Here is a 22,948-nt window from a genome sequence, read left to right as displayed (position 1 = left end):
CATTCTTTGCTGCCTTATGGAGAAATATTAAAGAGCCAGAATTAGTATCTAAGTCATTAGTAAGTGGCTATCATAAAAGTATAGGCAAGAGATTATGAGGTCCAAAGTGCAAATAGCAAAGATAGGAAAGGGGGCATCAATTTTAAGAAATGTTTTAAGAGAGCAAATTGACAGGATTTAGTGAATGGATATGGGAGGATAATGAGAGGGAAGAATCAAAAATACGTTAGATTTCATGGTTAGATATTGGATGAATGGTTATATACCAAGAGAGAGAATATAGGAGGAGGAGCCATTTTAAAGGAGGGAAATAATGTGTTCAGTTTTGGACATACTGAGTTTAGAGTGCCAATTAAATATCCAGTGAAGGATGTCCTACTAGCTAGAAATTATTGCAAAGCTCACTGAAGAGATCAAAGCTAGGTATTTGGAAGTTACTGGTATATAATAGCATTTGGAGGTATAAATTAAAACCATGAAGTCTTCTGGACTTCTTGACTGCTTAAATGTCCCTTCTTTCTACCCATTGAGAACATATAGAAAGGAAAAAAGATTGGTTCATAAATGGACCTCTGGGGAATGTTAATATTCAAGATGAAGGCCTCAAGAACAGTCTTAGAGGTAGGAGAATCAAGAGAGAAAGGTGTCATGAAAGCCAAACAATTTAAATGTGTCAAGAAGAAAGAAGTGTAATTAACAATGTAAAATGCTAAGGAAAGTTCCAGACAGATAAAGGTAGAAAAATGGCTCTTGTACTTGGCTATATGGAGATCATTAATGACTTTTGGTGGAGTAATTTCAGCAGAATTGTAGAAATGTTGTGAATATATTATAGCAGATTGAGATGTGTATAAAAATAAGGAAATAAACTGTGAAGACTTTTAAGAATCTTGGCTGAGATGAGGAAAGAAGTAAGGCAAAATGATAGAATCGGGAAGTTTTTGTTTATTTTGTTTTTGAAGAGAAAGAGACATGAATATGTTTATTATCAGATGCCAGTGAAGAGTGGTAAGGTAAAGGTACAGGACAGAGGATTGGTCACTGATAAAGCAAGATTTTAGAGGCAATAGGAAGGGGTTGGTATCAAAAGCAAAGATAGAAGGTTTTAAATATGAGGAAGAGGGACTCTTTATGCCCCCAAACCAGAATATGAGGATAGGTTTACTGGAGGGGGGAGGGATGGAAGAAGGAGTTTAAGATAGATACTGTCTAATAGCCTCAGTTTTTCCCTTTAACTAGGAAAGGAGGGACACCTGCCAAAAAGAGGAAAGTAGAGATTGGGTAGTTGGCTTAAGGAATCTCAAGAAGCTCTGAGTTTTGTTTCTATTACACATAGGGAGTCATAAGGATGACAGTACATTAGAAGTGATTTTGAATAACTGTCCAAATACATTAAATGTTACATGGACTTTTAACCACACCACTCATGACACTACTCACCTCAGTGCTCTAAGTTATAGGTCATATTCCAAGAAAGAAGCTCTCGTTACAACTAATTATCCCTTTGCCCTCAAAAACCATAAGGACTAATACCTTTATATCTTATATCTCTGTTTACCTAAATCATCTACAAAAATCCATCCTCATAGCTGAACTCTTATTATCATTGAGAAGTTTTTTCTCATACCAATCAATTGTCCAGTTCTCCAACACTAACTGCATGTCTAATAATTCTGACACTATCCAGAGTTACATGATACCCCACTGCTTAGAGTCTTAGTCCCAGAAGACTGTCCCCATTAGAGAAGCTGGCCACAAATAGGGTGCCCAGGCTGCCCACATTTCTGTCTGGAGGACAGAACACTCCCCACTTCAAGTTTGCTAGAATGACTCTTAGAACTTAAGGAAAGTGCTGTACTTACCAGTTTATTACAAAGGATATAACTGAGGAACAACGAAATGTAAGAGACACATAAAGCAGGATGTGGGGAGGAGAGGGAAGGACAGAGCTTCCATGCCCTTTCTGGGCATGCCACCCCCTCCTCCCCCAGCATCCCAGTGTGTCATCAGCCTAGAAGCCCTCCAAACCCCATTGTTTAGGGAGTTTTATGGAGATTTCCTTATGAGGGTTTGATTGAAAATCATTGACTTTGGTGATTGAGCTCAGCCTCCAGACTGTTAATTACACAGTTGATACCTCTGGCTTCCAGCCCCCTGCTGAAGCTATCTAGGTGGCCACTGGCAGTCACCTCAGTAGCATAAACTCAGGCATGGTTGAAAAGGGCTCATTATAGGGCAGCCCCGGTGGCGCAGTGGTTTAGCGCCGCCTGCAGCCCAGGGCTTGATCCTGGAGACCTTGGATCAAGTCCCACTTCGGGCTCTCTGTATGATGCCTGCTTCTCCCTCTGCCTGTGTCTCTGCCTCTCTCTCTGTCTCTATGAATAAATAAATAAAATCTTTAAAAAAAAAAAAAAGAAAAGAAAAGGGCTCATTATAAATAACAAAAGGCATTCCTATTACTCAAGAAATTGCAAGAAGTTTAGGAGCTCTGTGCTAGGAACCTGGGACATAACCTGAATATATTAGTTTTATTGCACCATTATTGTATGGTCCTGTATGTCATCGAATTTAACCTAATTACCAGGACTTTTTTTTATTATTGTCTATTTTTAAAGATTTTATTTATTTATTCATGAGAGACAGAGAGAGAGAGAGAGGAACAGACATAGGCAGAGGGAGAAGCAGGCTCCATGCAGGGAGCCTGACATGGGACTCGATCCGGGTCTCCAGGATCACACCTTGGGCTGAAGGCGGCGCTAAATCGCTGAGCCACCAGGGCTGCCCCAGGCCTTTTTTTTTTTTTACTCCTCAAATCTGCCTGCCATATCCTAGAGAATTCATATTCAGTCATAAGAAAAATCCCCTTTATTTTCAACTTCTTGTTCTAATGAAAGATGACTGATGCTTAAGGATACTGTTTTTGCCGAAGCCTCTCCAAACTGTTTTGTTTTATTTCCCCATATCTCATGTATCACAGGTCCTAAAGGTTGGGTAAGTGTTTTCTTTGTTTCTCATATCCACTTCCAAAATTTTTTCATCTCCCCCCTCAAAAATTTCAAATCATTCCAAGCATTTGCCATCAAGCTATATCATTTGATACCCCTTCTTGTTGCCAACATCTATCTCTTTAGTAACTTCATTTATTGAAAATTTTTGTAGCTGGCTTACTATCTTTTTCATCATTCTGTATAAACAGTCATTTTTGCTGATTTCAACATTGCCGTAGTATGACACACAGTTATCCATCAACTTTGGCTCTTTCCTTAGTCTCACTTCTAACAGTCTTTTCTGCCTTACCATAGGCACCTGTTCTCATGATTATACTTCAACTTTGTCATTACTCGTGTCTTCAGACTTTGAAAATCTTGGTTTCATACCTTCCATTCTCTGACTACCATTCCTTTCTTGCCAGCTTATTTATTTCAGTACATCCACTGCAATCATTCTTTATTCCCTTCAAGACTTTTAATCCATTGGCCTTATTTTTTTTTAATTTTTATTTATTTATGATAGTCACACACAGAGAGAGAGAGAGAGGCAGAGACACAGGCAGAGGGAGAAGCAGGCTCCATGCACCGGGAGCCCGACATGGGAATCGATCCAGGGTCTCCGGGATTGGGCCCTGGGCCAAAGGCAGGCGCCAAACTGCTGCGCCACCCAGGGATCCCTCCACTGGCCTTATTATCAGAAAACTTACTGCTCACTAATCACTACATGTCCTCACCTTCACTCCTTACCTAGCTTAGATTCCAGAAACATCACTGTTAACATTCCTTTGAATACGCTCGGGGCTCTCTTGCCCTTCTTCCATCATACTCCTCTAGTTAGGATCTATTCTCCACTTGTGCCATGGCTGTACCTGAGCAGCAGTATGAGGCTAGAGAAACACACATATCCGTCTTAAGTGGTCTCACTTAGGGCTCTGAGCACTGGAAGCAATCCCTTTACTTTCCCTAAGCAGTGTACTCTTACTTCCTGGAGGACTGTTTTATACCTCTTTTCCCCATTAAAATAAAATGTCCAAACCCCCACAACCCTCACCTTCCAACTCTCAGCTGATGACTTTTGTCTCTAACTCTACTATCATAGAAACAGAAGAGAACTATCTCATCTTCTCATCTCCAAATCCACCTAGTTATTTCTATCTAAGACCAATTCCTCCATTTCTTTGCTTACTGGCTTCTATTCCCTCTCCACTACACAAGGACTCTGCTCTTGGCATTGATCCCATCTCTCTCTTACGTTACCTTCTCCCTCTGTACTACATCATTGCCATCAGCATGCAAACATATTCTGGTTTAAGCTCCCAGGTTCAACCAATCTTCCATGGACACCATGGTCTTCCTCTGCTTATCCTTATATCTGCTTCATCTGTTTTACTCTTTATAGTAAGGTCCTTTAAAAGTCAATATCCACTGTTTTCACTTCATCTTCCATTCTCTCTTGACCCACTCTAGTCAAGATTTGTCCCCACTACCTCACTGAAACTGCTCTCATTAAGGTAAAATAATTCCTTAATGTATCATTCTCATTGGAGCAAATTCATTTTTAAAACTAGCAATATAACAAAACTGTATAGAGGCATTCAATAACTATTGAATGAATAAATATTCTTTGATCATTCTGGATAGAGAATTTATATTTTTATGCTATTGCACTTTTGAGTTTGGAGACATGGAAATGAAACATGTATACTTGAAAGAGACTGTATATAATTTGCATGCAAGGTATAAAGAATAGAAATCCAAGGACGTATCAACCAGTTTATGAAATAGACAACAATACCTTTAAATTCCTTTGTGTCCCTCCTTGATGCATCTCCTTTCCTCCCCAAGAAGTAACCACGATTTTGAATTTTCTATATGTTATTTATTTTCATTACAGTTTTGCCACATATTTCTGTGCCCCAATACAGCATTGTTTCACACCTTTTTAATATAAATACAGTAATGTTATACATACTCTTTAGAGATGTGTTTTCTTCCTGAACAATAAGTTTATGAAATACATCTGTGAGATTGTATGAAGCAGTAGGTCGCTTAGTTTCATTGGTGTATGATATTACAATATATGGGTTTAATGCAATATTTTTTTTCTACAATGAACATGTTAATTATAAGAGTTACTTAAAGTGTTGCACACATACAGAAGAGTGCACAAATCCCAAGTGTACAGCTCAGTGAATTATCACAGAGTGCATGTTACAAACCAGTTCAAGAAATAGCATGGGACCAACACCCAGAAACCACTCTGGACTTCCCTTCCTGCCCTCCCCAAAGGTAACCACTATCCTCATTTCTAATCTCTGGATTAGAAATGTTTTTGAACTTGGTATAAATGAAACTATGCAGACTATATTCTTTTGAGTTGGGCTTGTTTCCCTTGGCATTATATGTGTAAGATTCATTCCTGTTAAAAAGGAAGAAAAAGATTAATTCCTGTTACATGTAGCTGTAATTTATTTTCATATTCTCTGATATGCCATAATTTATTTATCTATTTTTTATGGTTAATGAAAATTTGAACTGTTTCCAGTTTTTGACTATTAACAAATAATGCTGCTGTGAGCATCATACATATACATCTGTGCATTTCTCTTGGGTACATATCTAGGAATGGAATTGCTCAGTCATAGGATGGATATACCACATCTTATTTATTCATTCTCCTTTCAATGGGTGATTTTTGCTGTGCTGCTGTAAACGTTTCTGTATGTATGTCTTGATGCAAAAACTGACTATAACAGGTATTCAATAGTGTAGATACACATGAACGAAATTGCTATGTCAGAACATTTGTATATATTCAATTTACCATATAATGTAAAATTGTTTTCCAGCATAGGTTGTATCAGTTTATGCTCCCACCAACAGAGTATGCATTCCTTGCTCACATTCTTGCCAAGAGTTATGATTATCTGACCTTAAATTTTTGCCAGTCTGGAAAGTGTCATAATTTGCTGTGGTTTTGATTTGCATGTCCCTGGTTACTAAAGAGATTAAATATTTTAATTTGGTTTTGGGTCATTTTGATTTTTAAAATTTATTTTTTTCTGCTTATTCTTTAGTGTGGAGATGTACTTTCCTCAGAATGACTCTTGGATTGGTTTGGCACCCCTAAACATTCCTCGCTATGAATTTGGAATATGTGTTTTAGACCAAAAAGTGTATGTTATAGGTGGTATTGAAACTAACGTGCGTCCTGGCATCACTATCAGAAAACATGAAAATTCAGTAGAATGCTGGAATCCTGATACAAATACCTGGACTTCTCTTGAGAGAATGAATGAGAGCCGAAGTACTCTTGGAGTGGTAGTACTTGCAGGAGAACTTTATGCTTTAGGTGGTTATGATGGACAATCTTATTTACAATCTGTAGAGAAGTATATTCCTAAAATAAGAAAATGGCAACCTGTGGCACCAATGACTACAACAAGAAGCTGTTTTGCTGCAGCCGTGTTGGATGGAATGATATATGCCATTGGTGGGTATGGTCCTGCCCACATGAACAGGTATTTAACTTAATGAAGTTGTATATGCTTGTAGATTTTTAAAGTCTCATTAACAATGATTCATACACAACTTGTATGTATGAATGAACTTCCCTTTTTAATTTTTAAAGTAATATTGTTAGGCATTTAAGAAATTTAATCTGCTCTATGAGTCTAATTGTTTTACATGAGGATTTAATGCAAACTTAAAAATCAAATCCCTCTTACAAATTTTTAAATACACTCATTTAATGTAATTGGATTAGATTTTAATTCAGAGATTCAAAATAAAATGAAGTTAGTGTTAGGTTTTGGGTGGTGAATATATATAAATATGTATATGTCTGTGTACAAATGGTCTGTTACTGCATTGCTTAGCAGACTAAAAAATGAAAAATGTAATTCCTGTATGCTTATATATTATGCAACGTAAACGTTAAGCCTTATTTAAATATTCATTTTTGGATTCTTATTCTATAATCATGTGTGTATCATTGTGTACCTGAGTTCTGCTGGTGTCTGAATTTGAGATTTCTGTATTTTGTAGTATTCTCTTAATAAAAGAGAAAAAATATATGAGAAAAATAAAAGCATAAAGTGATTTGCTTATATGGAAAAATAATTACAATTCTGAGCTTCTTTTGAAAGTTGCTGTTCCAAAGATTTTCTCTGATAATGACTAGAGTGATGTGTGTATTATTGATTGTGAACATTTAATGGAAGAGTATATTGTGGTTTGTTAACTGAGAGAGCAAGGGCACGACAGCATTGCATCTATGAATTTTTATTTCTCTGTAAGCCAAAGTATTCCTATTTTTTATTGCTCCCTTCGTTGAAGGAAGAGTATTTGGGGCATAGACGTGCATTTTTATTTGAAAATGTGCTGGCAGAAATTTATAAGAAAAAAGGTTGAGTATTTCCATTGGGAGATCATGCTCTTGAAGTTTAAATTCTTACTATAACTTATCAACTCTTTTTGTCCAGTAATTGGATTCTGATGGCTTTTATCCCAGTATCCTTTCAGAAATGTTTATAGTTTAGTATATGTTCTAGTCTATAGTCTAGTCTTAGTCTTGAACTCCAGAATTATGCTACTGACTCTCAAATGCTTCAGGCTTTTTTTGAGAAGTTAGGTTGGGACCATAACAAGCTCAACAAGCCTGCCTTTGTGCCCACTCAGGGCAATATAGAGATTTAAAGGCCTTCTGAGATTTTCTAGGGAAACTTTTTAGGACATTCTGATTTGATTTAGATATCAATAATACAGCCTGGAAATGCCAAGAGTTCCCTGGAATGCAGACTTGACTTAAATCCCTGAATTCTCCTAAATCACTGAGATTATTGTGATTTAGTCAGTTTGTGTTATGAAATCTTTAGTGTTTGCAGTAAACCATCATGACTTCTATAAAACAAAAAATTACTCTCCTTTTTTTCATCTTCCCTTTTCCTTAGCCATGTAGATGATCTTTAGTGTCTTTAGAAAACACGTTTAATTTGTGATTTTCAAAGTCCTTTGGGAATATGCATACTCATTTGACTGTATTCTTACATGAATTCTCTGAGGTTAGATTATCCCCCTTTTTGCAGGCGAGAGGAAAGGGGTTATCCAGGATTACATATACCCAAAGTGTCAGGGCTAAGTTCATTTGCTCTAAGTGTATAGCGTTAGTACCTGAATCCAGGTGTCCTGACTCCAGAAGCACTATGTCCTTAATAGACCTTGCCCCTAGTATGATATAATGGAATAGCACATGGGTATTATTGTCCTGGTTCACAAGGTAAGCTTTTATCCCTCCAATTTTATCAGCAAAATGTAAACCTCTGGAACAAACTACTCTTGCTTTACAGCTGTCTGTTAGAACTTCTAAAACTATGGTAGGTTTTAATTTTACTTTGGTAGGAAGAATGGCACAAAGAATATGCAAATTAATTCTTTCTTTTGTGAATATTTGCAGTGTGGAGCGTTATGATCCAAGTAAGGACTCCTGGGAGATGGTTGCATCTATGGCAGATAAAAGGATTCACTTTGGTGTGGGTGTCATGCTAGGCTTTATTTTTGTGGTGGGTGGACATAATGGTGTCTCACATTTGTCAAGCATTGAAAGATATGACCCTCATCAAAATCAGTGGACTGTGTGTAGACCAATGAAAGAACCCAGAACAGGTAATAATAACTAACTAATATCTAAACATAGAGGATATTTCTTATATTGATGTTCTTAGAATAAAAGTTGGAATATAATAGTATTACTTGTCCAGCAAAAAGACCTTTTTTGTGCTAAATTGAGAGACAACTAGTCAACAAAACTACATCGATTTCTTTACTGTTCTTTTAATAGGCCAGTGTGCATATTATTTCTTAAAGTTGGCAGAAAACATTTTTAGAAATGGTGCGAATAGAATGTCTCTTATAGAAGCTCTTCTGTCCATATAACAAATGTCATCTTTTTATATGTTACACACATAGACACACACACACACACACACACAGAATCTTTGGATTGTTCTGTTTTATTACTGTACATCAGCAGTCCGTATGTTCACTTTCAAATGTTCTCACCTACACAGGGGGTTGGGAGATCTAGAAAGGGTTGGATTTCAGGTTCCCAGAGAAAAACAAAAACATCTTTGAGAATTGGAAGAGATTACCTTTTAACCCAAACTCAAATCACATTATTTTAAGGGGAAATCTTTTAAGTTGCTGATGGAAATGCTTTAGGGATATTTCTTGCATAAGAAATGACAAAATGCATAAAATGACAAAAATGTGAAAAAACGTGGGATAGTCTTGTTCTCTTCAGAATTGTGTATAACAGTATATGTAGTAGAATTTTTTTTTAATATTTTATTTTATTATTCATGAGAGACACACAGAGAGAGGCAGACACAGGCAGAGGGAGAAGCAGGCTCCATGCAGGGAGCCCGATATGGGACTCAATCCTGGGACTGAGATCGTGCCCCAGTCAAAGGCAGATGCTCAACCACTGAGCTACCCAGGTGTCCCTATATAGTAGAATTTTTAAAGCAGAAGTTATATAGTTCAAGATATGTTTCAGATATTTCAACATATTCAAAACCTGGTAAAAATGAATGATTTGTTGGAAAGTTTGTAAATATAAATTGAAAAAGCATATAAAAAGACATATACTACATTCATTGTATTTTCCTGTGGGGGAGGAGAGGTAAAGGAGGACTTCAACTCTTGCTTTCATGTCAAGGGATTTTTTTTTTCCAGTAAGTACCTATGGCGATATTGCTTGTATAATTAACCATAGAGTATTGAAACATATTTTAAGAAAACATTAAAACACAAATTTATTTTTAGTGAGAAGTCTACTTAATTCATGGTTAACATGTTTTTTCCCTATTTTTACCCATTTTTCCTAGGGGTTGGTGCTGCAGTAATTGATAACTACCTTTATGTAGTTGGTGGTCACTCAGGGTCTTCCTATCTGAATACCGTGCAGAAATATGACCCTATCTCAGATACGTGGCTGGATTCAGCTGGCATGATATACTGTCGCTGCAACTTTGGATTAACTGCACTTTGACAAGTGTGGACTGGTGGAAGTAGTGTGGTAATGAACCTTGTGCCGCATGAAAGGATGCTCAATTTTCTGAAATCCAAAAGCTACATTACTTTTCTTTTTAACTTGAAATGGCATGAAGACTCAAAGTTCTGTTGGGTACTTTGAACTGGCAAGTAGCTTTGGTTGCTCTTGATTACACAGTGAATCAATAATCAAAAAAAAAAAAAAAAGGAAAAATCTTGCCAATTTAATTGTGCACTTTTCCCCCCTAATACTGGGATAGAGTAGTTTTATGTTCAAAAGTATACATGTGGAGAAAATCTTGCTGCTTTAAAAAAAAATTTTAGCTCTCTTTCTTCCTTAATATATGCACCATGATTTACTAGGATGAGAGATGCTGATGTTGGAGTGTATTGAATGACTAGACAGAGTGCTGATACTGCCTGTTGGATATAAATTCATATGCTTCACATTTTAAACAAATAAAGGGCTGCTTTTTTGAGGGGGGTACTTTTAAGGGTTGTAAATTATATACCATAGTGAGTCACCTGGATACTCTTCCTACGAAATGGCTTTAGGGCTGGGGATGTAATAAGTTTGCAAAACAAATGCTTTTACTATTGTAATATTTGGGGGCTTATTTTAAGAAGTCAGATATTTACTGTTTATGCCTTTTTTTATATGGGCAGGTTAATGCGGGATGAATTTAGTTACCCACCTGTGCTATGCTGAGCATGGATAAAAAGTTAAGCATATCATTTTGAGTTTTATTTTTTTCATAGTACAGCAGGCTTCCTAGTGTTGATGTAAATATTTGACACATGTTTAGTACCACCCTTAGTACATACTGATTTTTTTTTTGCATATCCTTATAATACTTCAGTTTTTTAAGACCTTTGGTTGCTTTTTCAGAGTTCAGATATAAAAATGGTGCTAACCGTAGGATCTATAACAAGGCTATAATAATGTTCTTTTGGATGTTCAGTATGAGATATGCATGACATGTTTTGATAGTATTTTTTCGTTTTTACTGGCTTGGTTCATTTATGCTTATTAAAAATGTTAGCGATTATGCTAATGTTAACATCTAAAAATCGTCTAAATGGCCCATGTTATGCTTTTCATGGTTCCTGAGTAGTGATTTAAAGAAAGATGCACTTTTTAATCTTTCTTCTTGTACTAGATAGATGTCCTTTTTAAAAACAAATATATGCATTATATATAAAGCACCAGGCAGTTATGCATTACTTTGTACATTTCTTAGGTAATTGAATATTTTAAAGTTACTGAGGAAAACTGGAACTCAATGTTTACTTGAGTAATGGTTCTAAATTTGGTTCTATTTTGACTGAAGAAACGAGCAAGACTGTTTGCTATAGCCAGTGACAGCTTATTTAAAATAAGTGGTTATTAGCTCATTTTGTTTTAGCATGTTTTAGTAAATACTTGTTCGTCTTGAACATATTACTTTGGATTTTATTAGGATGTCGGTACTTGTATTTTGGTACTGTAGTTTTTTCTTTTCCTTGATTTGTTTTTTAACCTGCCTATTATCTCTTTATAGTCTCTGCAAAGCCAATGTAAATTTATTTCCTAAGAAAAAAATTCATACTGCATTCTTAAGTGCCATAATATTCCAAACTACTGTTAAGAAGCCATTTGTAATTATAAAACATAGGTTCATTCATTAACATATTTGTTATTTCTTGGAAACTGTTTATAGCCTGGCAATTTGCAGTTTTTCTTGTTCTTCCATAAACTGCCAATGTAGATTTAAATATATAGTACAAAACTATGTAAAGTCATCTTAATCATGTAAGTAGTATGCTTTATGACTATTTGCACAGATTATAAAACCTTGCAAGTGATTTTTAGTCTCTTCCAATTAAGAACTCAACAGGAGCTACTAATAAAATTGACAGGCTGAGTATTTTCTATGTTGCTTGTTTGAATAACATGATATATAGCAATAACTTTTTAATTGGTTTGAATAAACCTATTGAATAGAAACAAGGTGCACTATTGTGATTGGCCTAGACTTTATTTAAAGAAAAGCAATTTGAAGTACATATTTGAAGTACATATTCATTATATATTTAATTTTAATCTTCAACTCAATTTTTTTTGTTAATATCGAATGCATTCTATTAGTACTTTTTAAATCTCTCTCCCAAAGATAAAGGAATTTGAAAGACTATAGAAATTTATTTTAATTGTAAGCAGATCTATGCTATACATTTAAACAGTGTTTTACTCATATATCATCCCCACTATCAAATTGTTATAAAACATATAATCAACTTGGTAAATTAGACCAAAGGCATATATTGATCATGGTTTTGGAAAAATCTAAACTTTATCCTGCTAAAGACTAAATGTGAAACATCTTGGGCGATAGTGGAAACCATATGCCAGAGAATAAATTAGAAAAACCTTTAAAAAGAAGAGAAGAAACTCCAAACTTCAGAAATACTATTTTTGGGTTTACTAAATCTACGGTACTATTCCTAATAACCAGAGGTATTGTAACCTGACAACTGATAACTTTACAATAGACCTTCTCATACAGATTTGTGAGAAGTTTCATCATGAATATTTTGCTGACAAAATTTTGTATTTAAAGTCACATGTTTCTTATGTTAAAAACCATCAGAATGTTTGGTTATAAATTCCCACAATTACAGATATTAGAAATAATTTTATATACTCAGGCAAGGAGAAGAAAGCTATTTAAGATTGTCCAGAAATACTTTGGAAAAAAGGTGACAGTAGAAATACAAATTAATCTTATCACTTGGAAGATTCTTGCCTTCCATAATTATGAAGACTTCATCTGGTAGGAATGTTTGGCTATTTAATATTTGTTAAATATAGTAATAGAACTTAAGTGATTTTTAATGTAGCCCAAAGGATGTTTATGTAAGTTCTATAGGTTATTGCTAATATTGTTTTGAATATGAATGAATAATGAACTATAGGAAGTGGTATCTAATGATAGGAAAATGGCATTAGGTTTTAAAAAATTATTTTCATAGCTTGATAAATTATGGATCTGTGTGTATGTGATATTGTGCCAGATTCTGTCAGGGTTAGAAATATTATAAATAAGATATAAGTCTTCATTCAAAGACTAAAGTATGGTGAGGGAGACCTGTACCCAAATAACTATTATGATTAAGTGTGAATTTAATTCCTTATAGCCAATATCACCAGAAGTGATTAGAGACCTAATTTATGTGTAAACATTTGTGTCCTTTTGTGTCCAATTAGGTTTTATGGACATGAAAAAGAATTATAGAAAATTTAATGTTTATAGAACTCCAAAGTTCCTGGAATTGGATAATATATTTTCTATTAGAAAAACAAAATGATAGAAACTTTAAAAAATTATTCACTATATTATCAAGGCTCTGGCTAGCACTGAAGGAAATATATGTACATAAAATGTTGTGTTTGTTTTCAATTTTGGTGTTGGATTTCTGGTATTGTCACCTAAGTGCTCATTTTCAGGAAAATCAGATTCTACAGCAAATATACTGCTTAAAAGTTCAATAAACTTGTGATAACCTCTATAACCTCTGTAGTCTGAAAGTTAAGAAATTATAAGATGTCACATGTCAAGTTAACATCCAGTTCTACTTCTTAACCTTTTTTTTTTCCTTTGTAAAACAGCACTTTAATTAGACATAATTTAATTAGATATATTCTGTGGCTGGATACATATTGGATTTTCACTTATAGTATATTGATTCAGTGTTGATACACATTTGAAAAGAGTGCAAAATACAGTTAAGTTTTAAATACTATAGGTTTACAAGTTTCTTACTGGTGTGAATATGGAGTCAATAAAAAATCCAGTTTACATCTCTGTAGAGAGAAAAATTGTTATCCATATGTCTTTTATATTATGCATACTTAACTAGAGATAATTTATTGTTAATTTTGTCAAGTTATCATGTGTAAGTCCCGTTTATTTTAAAATACTAAGCAAAAAGTTCCAAGTTTGCCTTAAAATACAAGTGAAATTAAAGAACTGGATGATAATGCCTCTATTTTTGCCTTATGAATTGTGCTGTATCATAAACCAGAGATGGTTTTGATTTTAACAGGATTCTGAAATTTTGTAGATGTAGAGTACAAAATATTTGTACTCTCTTGCAAAGAATGTGATCTTGTGGATTATGTTAATGTTTAAGTGTTTTTGTAATGTATTTTACCTCTGAATATGTATCTTTTTAGCATCAGGGTTTTATTTTTGTTTACATGGTAAAGTGGCATTTAACTTGTTGAAGGTTATATTCTTTTGTCTTTTATTTTAAAAGTTCTTTGTGTGTACTATTGTGGTGATGCTCTGTAATGACTATGGTTAAATTTCATTTAATGTGAAATGTTTAAAATAAATTTGAGAAACATGACTTTCTGTGTGTCAGTTGTTGTGAACTGACCCAAGCTGACTTTTATCATTCTCAACTCTTAGATGCTTTTTGGTAGGTAGGTGGTGGCCACAAGTGTCGAAGTGGGTGTGGGATAGCCAGTCTTTTACATCCTTATTACCAGGTTATAATGAAAACATCTGTTAGGCTAAATTCTGCCACACGTTCAGGCACTTTTTAAGGAAAACATTCTGTAGCAAAGCTGGCACAAAAGAGTTCAACTGGTAAGTTCAGTGCAGTCCCAGGTTTCTATCCTTTTATAATCTTTATTGCCTTGTAAGAGGGGTTAGTTGAGGCAGACAAGGCAGCATTCCAGAGGATTCTGTTATGTTTATGGCCAGCAGCAGATAACCAGCAGTCCTAAAAGAAAGGGTGTAAACAAGAGGTTAAGCCCCAGGTTGCATCTTTAAAGAGATTGTAAACTAGAGGCCTGCATGGATTCAGATAACCTGTGCATGCAAGGATTGGAAATGTATTTAGACAATCCATAGATCTTAAAACCCTAATTTCACCAATAAGAGCAATGTTTTGATTTCACATTAGTCTGTGAGCCACTATTCCCCAATAATGTCCCTGACCTTTAATATACTACTGAGTAAAATATTGGATGCTGATCAAATCATGGATAACAGAAGTGTTTGTAACTGCCTTGAGTATGAATTTCTTGGTTAAAATAACAGCTTACCATCCCTCAACTACATTCTTAACAAGGCAACTCCTAGAGTTTAAGTAGAAACTTAACAGATATATACTGAAGTATATTATAGAAGATGAAATATGCAAATATCCATTTTAAGAGTATTAAAATACTGAAATTAAGATTTCTTGACTGAGTGGAGATGCATTTGAAGTTCCGCTTGTGACTTCTAAGACATGTGCAGATAGCTTTCATGTTACTCAGAAGTCATTGTAAAATGTTCAGAGAAAGGGGAATCCTCTTAAGTGTTAGTGGGATTGCAAATTGGTGCAGCTACTCTGGAAAACAGTATGGAGGTTCCTCAAAAAGTTGAAAATAGAGTTACCCTCTGACCCAGCAGTTGCACTACTAGATATTTACCCCAAAGATACAAATGTAGTGATCTGGAGGGGCACCTGCACCCCAATGTTCATAGCAGCAATGTCCACAGTAGCCAAACTGAAAGACCCCACGTGTCCATCGACAGATGAATGGATAAAGAAGATGTGGTACATGTATATACACAATGAAATACTACTCAACCATCAAAAAAAAAAAAAAAAAAAAAGAAATCTTGCCATTTGCAACAACCTGGATGGAACTAGAGGGGATTACGCTAAGCGAAATAAGTCAATCAGAGAATGACAATTATATTATTTCACTTGTGTGGAATTCAGGAAACAAAATAGAACATAGGGGAAGAGAGGAAAAAATAAAATGACAAAACCAGAGAGGGAGACAAACCATAGGAAACTCTTAATCAGGAAACAAATTGAGGGTTGCTAGGGTGTTGGGGGGTGGGGGATGAGGTAACTGGGTGTTGAACATTAAGGAGGGCATGTCATATAATGAGCACTGGGTATTCTATAAGGTTGATGAATCACTAATCTCTACCTCTGAAACCAATAATACATGTTAATTGAATTTAATTTTTTTTAAAGTTAAATTATAAAAATATCTGTCAGCAGAGAGTTGTGTTGTTTTTTTTTAAATTTTTATTTATTTATGATAGTCACACAGAGAGAGAGAGAGGGGCAGAGACATAGGCAGAGGGAGAAGCAGGCTCCATGCACCGGGAGCCCGACGTGGGACTCGATCCTGGGTCTCCAGGATCACGCCCCGGGCGAAAGGCAGGCGCCAAACCGCTGCGCCACCCAGGGATCCCTGTCAGCAGAGAGTTGTTAGTATGTGTAGGATGTGATGGAAGGTGCAAAGGAGTAACAATCCATATTCTACAATCTGCTTGAGGGATAAAAAATACACCTAATTTTCCCCCTAAGGAGAGAGAATAAAAGAAAGAGTGCTACTGTGGCAGAGCTCTTAGCTGTGCCTCTTGTGTTCTTTCATAAAATTAGTAGATGGTTCTCTTATCTGGGGCCAGTGCAGTAATGAGGATAGAAGTTTCAACTTTAATTTGGATATGATAAGTGGATTATACAATATACTTTTTTTTTTTTTTTTTAAGATTTTGTTTATTTATTCATGAGAGACACAGAGAGAAAGAGAGGCAGAGACACAGGCAAAAGGAGAAGCAGGCTCCATGCAGGGACCCCGGGACTCCAGGATCACGCCCTGGGGCAAAGGCAGGCGCTAAACCCCTGCACCACCCAGGGATCCCCTATACAATAGACTTATAACAGAAAGCAAACATTATTCCAATGAAGAGTCCAAACTCAGGAGGCTAGGCATAAAATTCAGCTCTGTGATAAGACAGTATTAGAATAGCTCAAGTGGGTTTTGATGTTTTCCAGGCCTTTTTTCATTTTTAATAGTAGTGGGACCTCCATGTGCCCAGCCCATCACCCAGCTTCGAAAATTAACCTTTTAGCAATTAATTTTGCTAATTAATATGTGCTACTCAGTTATTATTTCATCTATTCACCCTACCTTTTTTTTCTGAAATATTTTTAAAGAGAATCCCAGACATGCAATAAAATATTGACAGTAAATAATTGAGACTACATCTCTAAATAAGGACACTTAAATTTTTCATCCTATAAACCACATTGATAATAATCTCACTTAAAAATATAATACTTCTATAATACTTTGTACACATCTATGTTCAAATTTCCCTGATTGGGCAGCCCCGGTGGCTCAGCGGTTTAGTGCCGCCTTCAGTCTTGGATGTGATCCTGGAGACCCCGGATCAAGTCCCACGTCGGGCTCCCTGCATGGAGCCTGCTTCTCTCTCTGCCTGTGTCTCTGCCCCCTCCCCCCCCCCGTCATGAATAAATAAATAAAAATTCTTTAAAAAAAAAAACAAATTTCTCTGATCGCTCCAATTTTTTATCATCATTGTTATTTGATTGAGGCAGGATCTATATAAAGTTTGTACCTTGCATTTGATTGTTAGGCCTCTGAGTCCCTTTCAATCTCTACCATCACTGCACCCCTCCCCTTTTTCATGCCATGAGATCATTTGTTGAGTAGATTGTCCCACATTCTAGATTTGGCTACTTACGTTTTTGTGGTATTGCTTAGCTTATTGTCCTATTCTTCAAATTTTCTGATTGTTGGCTGTAGAGTCTTGATTAAATTCAAGTTCTTTCTTTCTTTCTTTCTTTCTTTCTTTCTTTCTTTCTTTCTTTCTTTCTTTCTTTCAGCAAGCGTGGTTGATGCTGTGTATTCTTCCTATTGCATTACAACTGGGGCACATTATGTCTGGTTATTCCACTTTTAATAATGCTAACATTTAATCATGGTTTGCATTTATGTCTTGTCAAGCTGACCCCTCCATTATCAAGTTCCCCAGCAAACTCTCATTTGATGGTTTTGGTAGCTATTAATGACTATTGCTGGATTTATTATTATATTGAGTTGCAAAGTAGTGATTTTCTAACTGCCATTTTTTTTTCTGCATTAGCTGGAATTCTATAAAAGAAAACATTTCCTTATCACTTATTTGGTTACCCTGATAAGATCCACTGGAAAGGCTGAGGAAGATGTTTGATTCATTCGCTTAATCTTTATTTTTTTTTTAAGATTTGATTTATTTATTCATGAGAGACATACAGAGAGAGAGGCAGAGACACAGACAGAGGGAGAAGCAGACTCCATGCAGGGAGCCCGATGTGGGACTCGATCCCTGGATCCCGGGATCACAACCTGAGCTGAAGGCAGACCCTCAACCCCTGAGCCACCCAGGCACCCCATTCGCTTAATCTTTAGAGTAATGAATTGATGCTCTAGAGACCTCCAAAGGTGATCAAGTATCATGAAGTCATGATATTTTTTAAATATTTGTTTTAATATGTGTATTCCAATTAATAGTCCCATCTTAGTCCAGTGAATATCTCCATTAAGTTCCATTGAAAATTTCCTTTTAAAAATTTTTACTAAAATTATTTTGACATGATTTAAAATCATGTCAAACTTACAGAGAAGTTGTAAGAATAATAAGTTGTAAGAACTCTTAAATACCTTTTCCGAAGTTCACCAATTTTTAAAAACATTTTGCCACGTGTCTTACTATCCTTTCTCTTATTTTTTTAACAATGCAAAAGTTATTTGCATACATTATGTCCTTTAATACTTTTTTAAAAAGATTTTATTTATAACGTGGGGCCTTTGGGAGGTTATTAGGATTAGATGAAGTCATGAAGTCATGAAGATGGAGCCCTCATGAATGGGATTAGTGCCCTTAACTAACAAGAGTCATGAAAGAACTTGCTTCCTCTCTCTATTCTGCCTTGTAAAGTTGCAATGAGAAGTGGACAGACTGTAAACCTGAAGATGGTATCATTGGAATTGACCATGGTCTTGAATTTCTGGCATCTGGTCTTGGACTTCTAACCTCCAGAACTGTGATAAATAAATTTCTGTTATTTATAAGCCAGCCAGCCTATGGCATTTTTGTCATATAGCAGCTTGAACTAACTAAAGCAGGCAAAATCCAGTAAAATTACATTTCATCTACCCTTTGGCCGAGTGATTCCACTTCTAAAAGTCTATATCCATGGGATGCCTGGGTGGCTCAGTGGTTGAGTGTCTGCCTTCAGCTTAGGACATGATCCCGGGGTCCCAGGATATGAAGGAGGTAGGTTTCAGTAGTATATGAAAGTTGGAGAGACACAAACATTCAGTCCATAATATTTCTCAATTCTCCCAAGATATTGCATTTTGAGTTCCCATCAACAATAGAGTATCTCATAGGCAGTTTTTATTAATTTACCTACTCAGGGCCTTATTAGAAGGTTACATTTGGCCTTAGGTTCCTTTTGGCTCAAATTTTATATAACATTAAAATACAATGAAAGAAAAGCCTATTTTTATGAAATATGAAAATCTTTAAATCTCTTATGGAGTAAGGTAGGGTTTAAATAAGGATGCACCAATCACTTCCGCCATCCTGATTAGGAAGAAAAAAAATTTTTTTTAAAGATTTTATTTATTCACGAGAGACACACAGAGAGAGGCAGAAACATAGGCAGAGTTGGAGAAGCAGGCTCCCTGTAGGGAGCCTGATGTGGGACTTGATCCTGGGACTCCATCCTGGGACTCCGGTATCACACCCTGAGCCAAAGGCAGACGTTCAACCCCTGAGCCATCCAGGCATCCCAGGAAGAAAATCTTTTAAAGAATATTCTTGTGTGTGTGGCCTGAGGAGAATTAATAGTTTGAGACTAACATGTTGCTGCCTACTGTGCTAAGGAGGCCAATTGGAATTTAAATAGGCAGGGGTCCTAGAATCTAGGAGCGTAGGTGGTTCCCAATGAATAGAGGACGATATCTCAAAAAGTTTTAGAGCCAAATGGTAGATAAACTGTTTTGGTCAATAAATGATGTTAAGCAGAAACAGCATGTGATATTTCATTTTTATTGTCTGGGAAAACTTAAGCAATTTACTTTCCTCCAACACTTCCTTTTTCCTCCAACATGTGTAGTTTTCCTTTTTTGCATTACAAACTAATGAATTAATATTGTTTTACTCTTTTAATATTATAATTTGTTCTGTGAGCTTAATTGGCACAGAAATACCAGCAATAGTTTTCAGCAACAAACTTGAAATATTCACAGAGGATTTAGTTCATTTTCTGCAGCAGCATTACTTACCCACTAGTTTCATTTCTTAATAAAATATTGAAACAGGAATCAATAATAATGGTGGATAACACTTTCATGGTGCTTACTATCTGCCAGGCACTAAGTTTTATACGTAATCATTAAATCCTCACCACAACCTTATGAGATATATTCTATTATCATCTGCATCTTACAGTTAGGAAACTGGACCAGTGGGGTCAAGTAATAGGTTCAAAGCCACATAACCAGAGTCCCAGTTTGAACCCAGGCAATTGGCTTCAGGGTCAAGGCATTTTTTTTTTTTAAAGATTTTATTTATTTATTCATGAGAGATACAAAAAGAGAGAGGCAGAGACCTAGGCAGAGGGAGAAGCAGGCTCCCCGCGGCCTTGATCCCAGGAGCCCAGGATGAGGACCTGAGCCAAAAGTTGACGCTCAACCACTGAGCCACCCAGGCACCTCAGGGTCAAGGCATTTGGCAGCCATATTCTTGCCTTTTCTTGACAGAATGAAAAATTAATAGTTGAGAACTGATAATAATAGAGATAATCCAGTGGTAATTGGTGATCACATGTGATTCACCTGAAACTCTGCAATTCCATGATTTTTTTCTTGGGTGAAAAATGTCAATTCTGAATCAGGTCTTCTGGCATTTCTGTAAGTTCTTAGGGGACAGAAATTCCTAATTCTTTTCAAAAGGAGAGGTCAAGAAAGTTGGAGAGGAGTCTAGAAACTATGAGGGTTGAGGAAATAGGTGAAGAAACCTAGGAGTCAATTTACAAATATTATTTTAGTTGGGGTGTTGCTGGCAGAAAGCATAACCAACCTCGTCAAAGATGTCTCCATTGTATGTTATCCCCAAGCTATAGTCTGTACCGTAGCATAAAACAGAAGGAAAACTGTAGTTGTTTCACCCAGATTATAAAGTAGGTTAATATCTTAAAGCCAAAAAGTTCAAACGTGGTTTTCTCTCGGTTTTTTGTTTGTTCCCTGCCCATTCCATAGTCGAGCTTCCGCCATCTGGTGTTCATATAGAAAACTGCAAGAATTGAGAATTTCCCATTCCTGTCCCTCCAGTTAACTCATTCACCAAGTATTGAAAGAGAACCCGGCCCAACGGTCCTCTCACTTTTCTCTCAAGTCTCTTCCCTTCTATTAGAAATATTAAATATTTGACATTATTAATCCTTGTGGAATACTTTAGGTACAATAAATTCCTTTTTAAATTTGATGTTTGAAACTTTTATCTTTATTTTAGGATTTATAGCTTTCTAATGGGAATTAAAGTTGGTTGGGGGTAGAGAGAGAGGAAATAGGAACTTACAATCAACCTGAAAGCACAAATCAGACAATCTGTAGTTTCTTTCCTCACAAACCTCTTCTGGGGATGCTGGACAGGCAATTGTGAAAGGCTCATTTCAAAGACCTCACAGTAGTTGTGTGTGGAGCTGTTCTTCCTCTGTACTCTCAAAGCCTGAGGAGCTAACTCTTGCTGTAGTCCTTCCTTCTGTACAGTCATCACTGATGGACTCATCTTTCCCCTTTTCTAGGCATGTGGTCACCTCCAGGGCATAAATATGTACTTCAACTAGCAAATACTAGTATGTATTAAATAAATGCTACAGAGAATGTCTGCTTTTAACTTCTTCTAGCTTGTAGAGCCTAAGTCAAGCTTACCCTCTCAGGCAAAGATTTCTTTAGCCAGCCAGTTATTTTCTTCCAAGGCTTAACCTAGTCTCTCCTTTATGTGAGCATAATTCAACTTTTCTGTTTCCTGTTGCTTGCTTTCCTCTTCTTTTTTTCTGACCTAAAATTCACATATGTTGGATGTGCAGAGCTATTTATCAGGCCCGCTTTTCACAAAGTATCTCTGTAAGCTTTTTTCATACTCTACCCTTAAAGCAAGCCACTTGTGCTCAGTCTATTTTAATCTTTGTTATACTGTTAGGTTAGCAGAGAAACAGAAAATCTATTTGGCTGTATTTGCTCTGGTACAAATTATGTCATCAGGTCCTTGCTCCCCAATGCTGGTACCTGGGATACTAGTTTTGAGGTAGAGGGATGTGAAAGAATGATATCCTTCATAAAACAAGTTCTTGAAGGTTTGAGAAGATGAAAGCTTCTAAAGGCAAGTGTCCAGCTATAAAGAACTATCTAAACAGGTGGCCACAGCAGTTTTCTTCAGTCTTACTTTCCTCTCGAAGTTTCTCCATGTTGATAGCTTGCTATCACCCCTATGCTGGCCCCCTAGAGCATACACTTCTTCAAAGCCCTAACTCCTTGGCTCTTGGTTCTCATCAGTACTATGAAGTCATGCTGGACTTTTCAAAAAGGCTTTACTAATATGAACTAATGATTATCATTGGGTGAAGAAATCATGGTTGGTCATTTTTTATTTATACTTTTTTGGATTTACTGATTTTGTTATTGATTTGCATATTATTATTATTTTAAATATTTTATTTTTATTCACTAAAGACACACAGAGAGAGGCAGAGACATAGGCAGAGGGAGAAGCAGGCTCCCTGCAGGGAGCCTGATGCAGGACTTCATCCCAGGACCTTGGGATCATGACCTAAGCCAAAGGCAGATGCTCAACCACTGAGCCACCCAGGCATCCCTACATATTATTTTTATAATCATATTAAAAATGGGACTTTACAAAATTCAAAGGGAAAACAAGCAGTAATGAAACTATAAACATATAAACAGATGTCTAATTCTACGATGGCTAACTTGTTTACACAGCTCTTTTGCTCTCCAAGCTTCTGTTTTATTCCACATCATTTTTGAG

General features: G+C 36.0%; 1 protein-coding gene across 9 annotated transcripts in view; it reads left to right on the top strand.

Moving 5' to 3' along the window:
* KLHL28 (kelch like family member 28) overlaps positions 1 to 14,435 on the top strand; it is a 33,652-nt gene extending 19,217 nt beyond the window's left edge. For all 9 annotated transcript variants that reach the window (XM_038544614.1, XM_038544610.1, XM_038544608.1 and 6 more), the window contains 3 exons: positions 6,068 to 6,511; positions 8,446 to 8,654; positions 9,878 to 14,435. In XM_038544614.1, coding sequence (XP_038400542.1) covers positions 6,068 to 6,511; positions 8,446 to 8,654; positions 9,878 to 10,041 — 817 coding nt within the window. In that variant the 3' untranslated portion in view covers positions 10,042 to 14,435. The remainder of the gene's footprint in view (positions 1 to 6,067; positions 6,512 to 8,445; positions 8,655 to 9,877) is intronic.
* Positions 14,436 to 22,948: the final 8,513 nt, after the last annotated feature.

This window comes from Canis lupus, chromosome 8 (assembly GCF_011100685.1).
Source record: "Canis lupus familiaris isolate Mischka breed German Shepherd chromosome 8, alternate assembly UU_Cfam_GSD_1.0, whole genome shotgun sequence".
NCBI classification, from domain to species: Eukaryota; Metazoa; Chordata; class Mammalia; order Carnivora; family Canidae; genus Canis; species Canis lupus.
The sequence above is the reverse complement of the archived record's forward strand: the minus strand, read 5'-3'. Positions and strand labels throughout refer to the sequence as shown.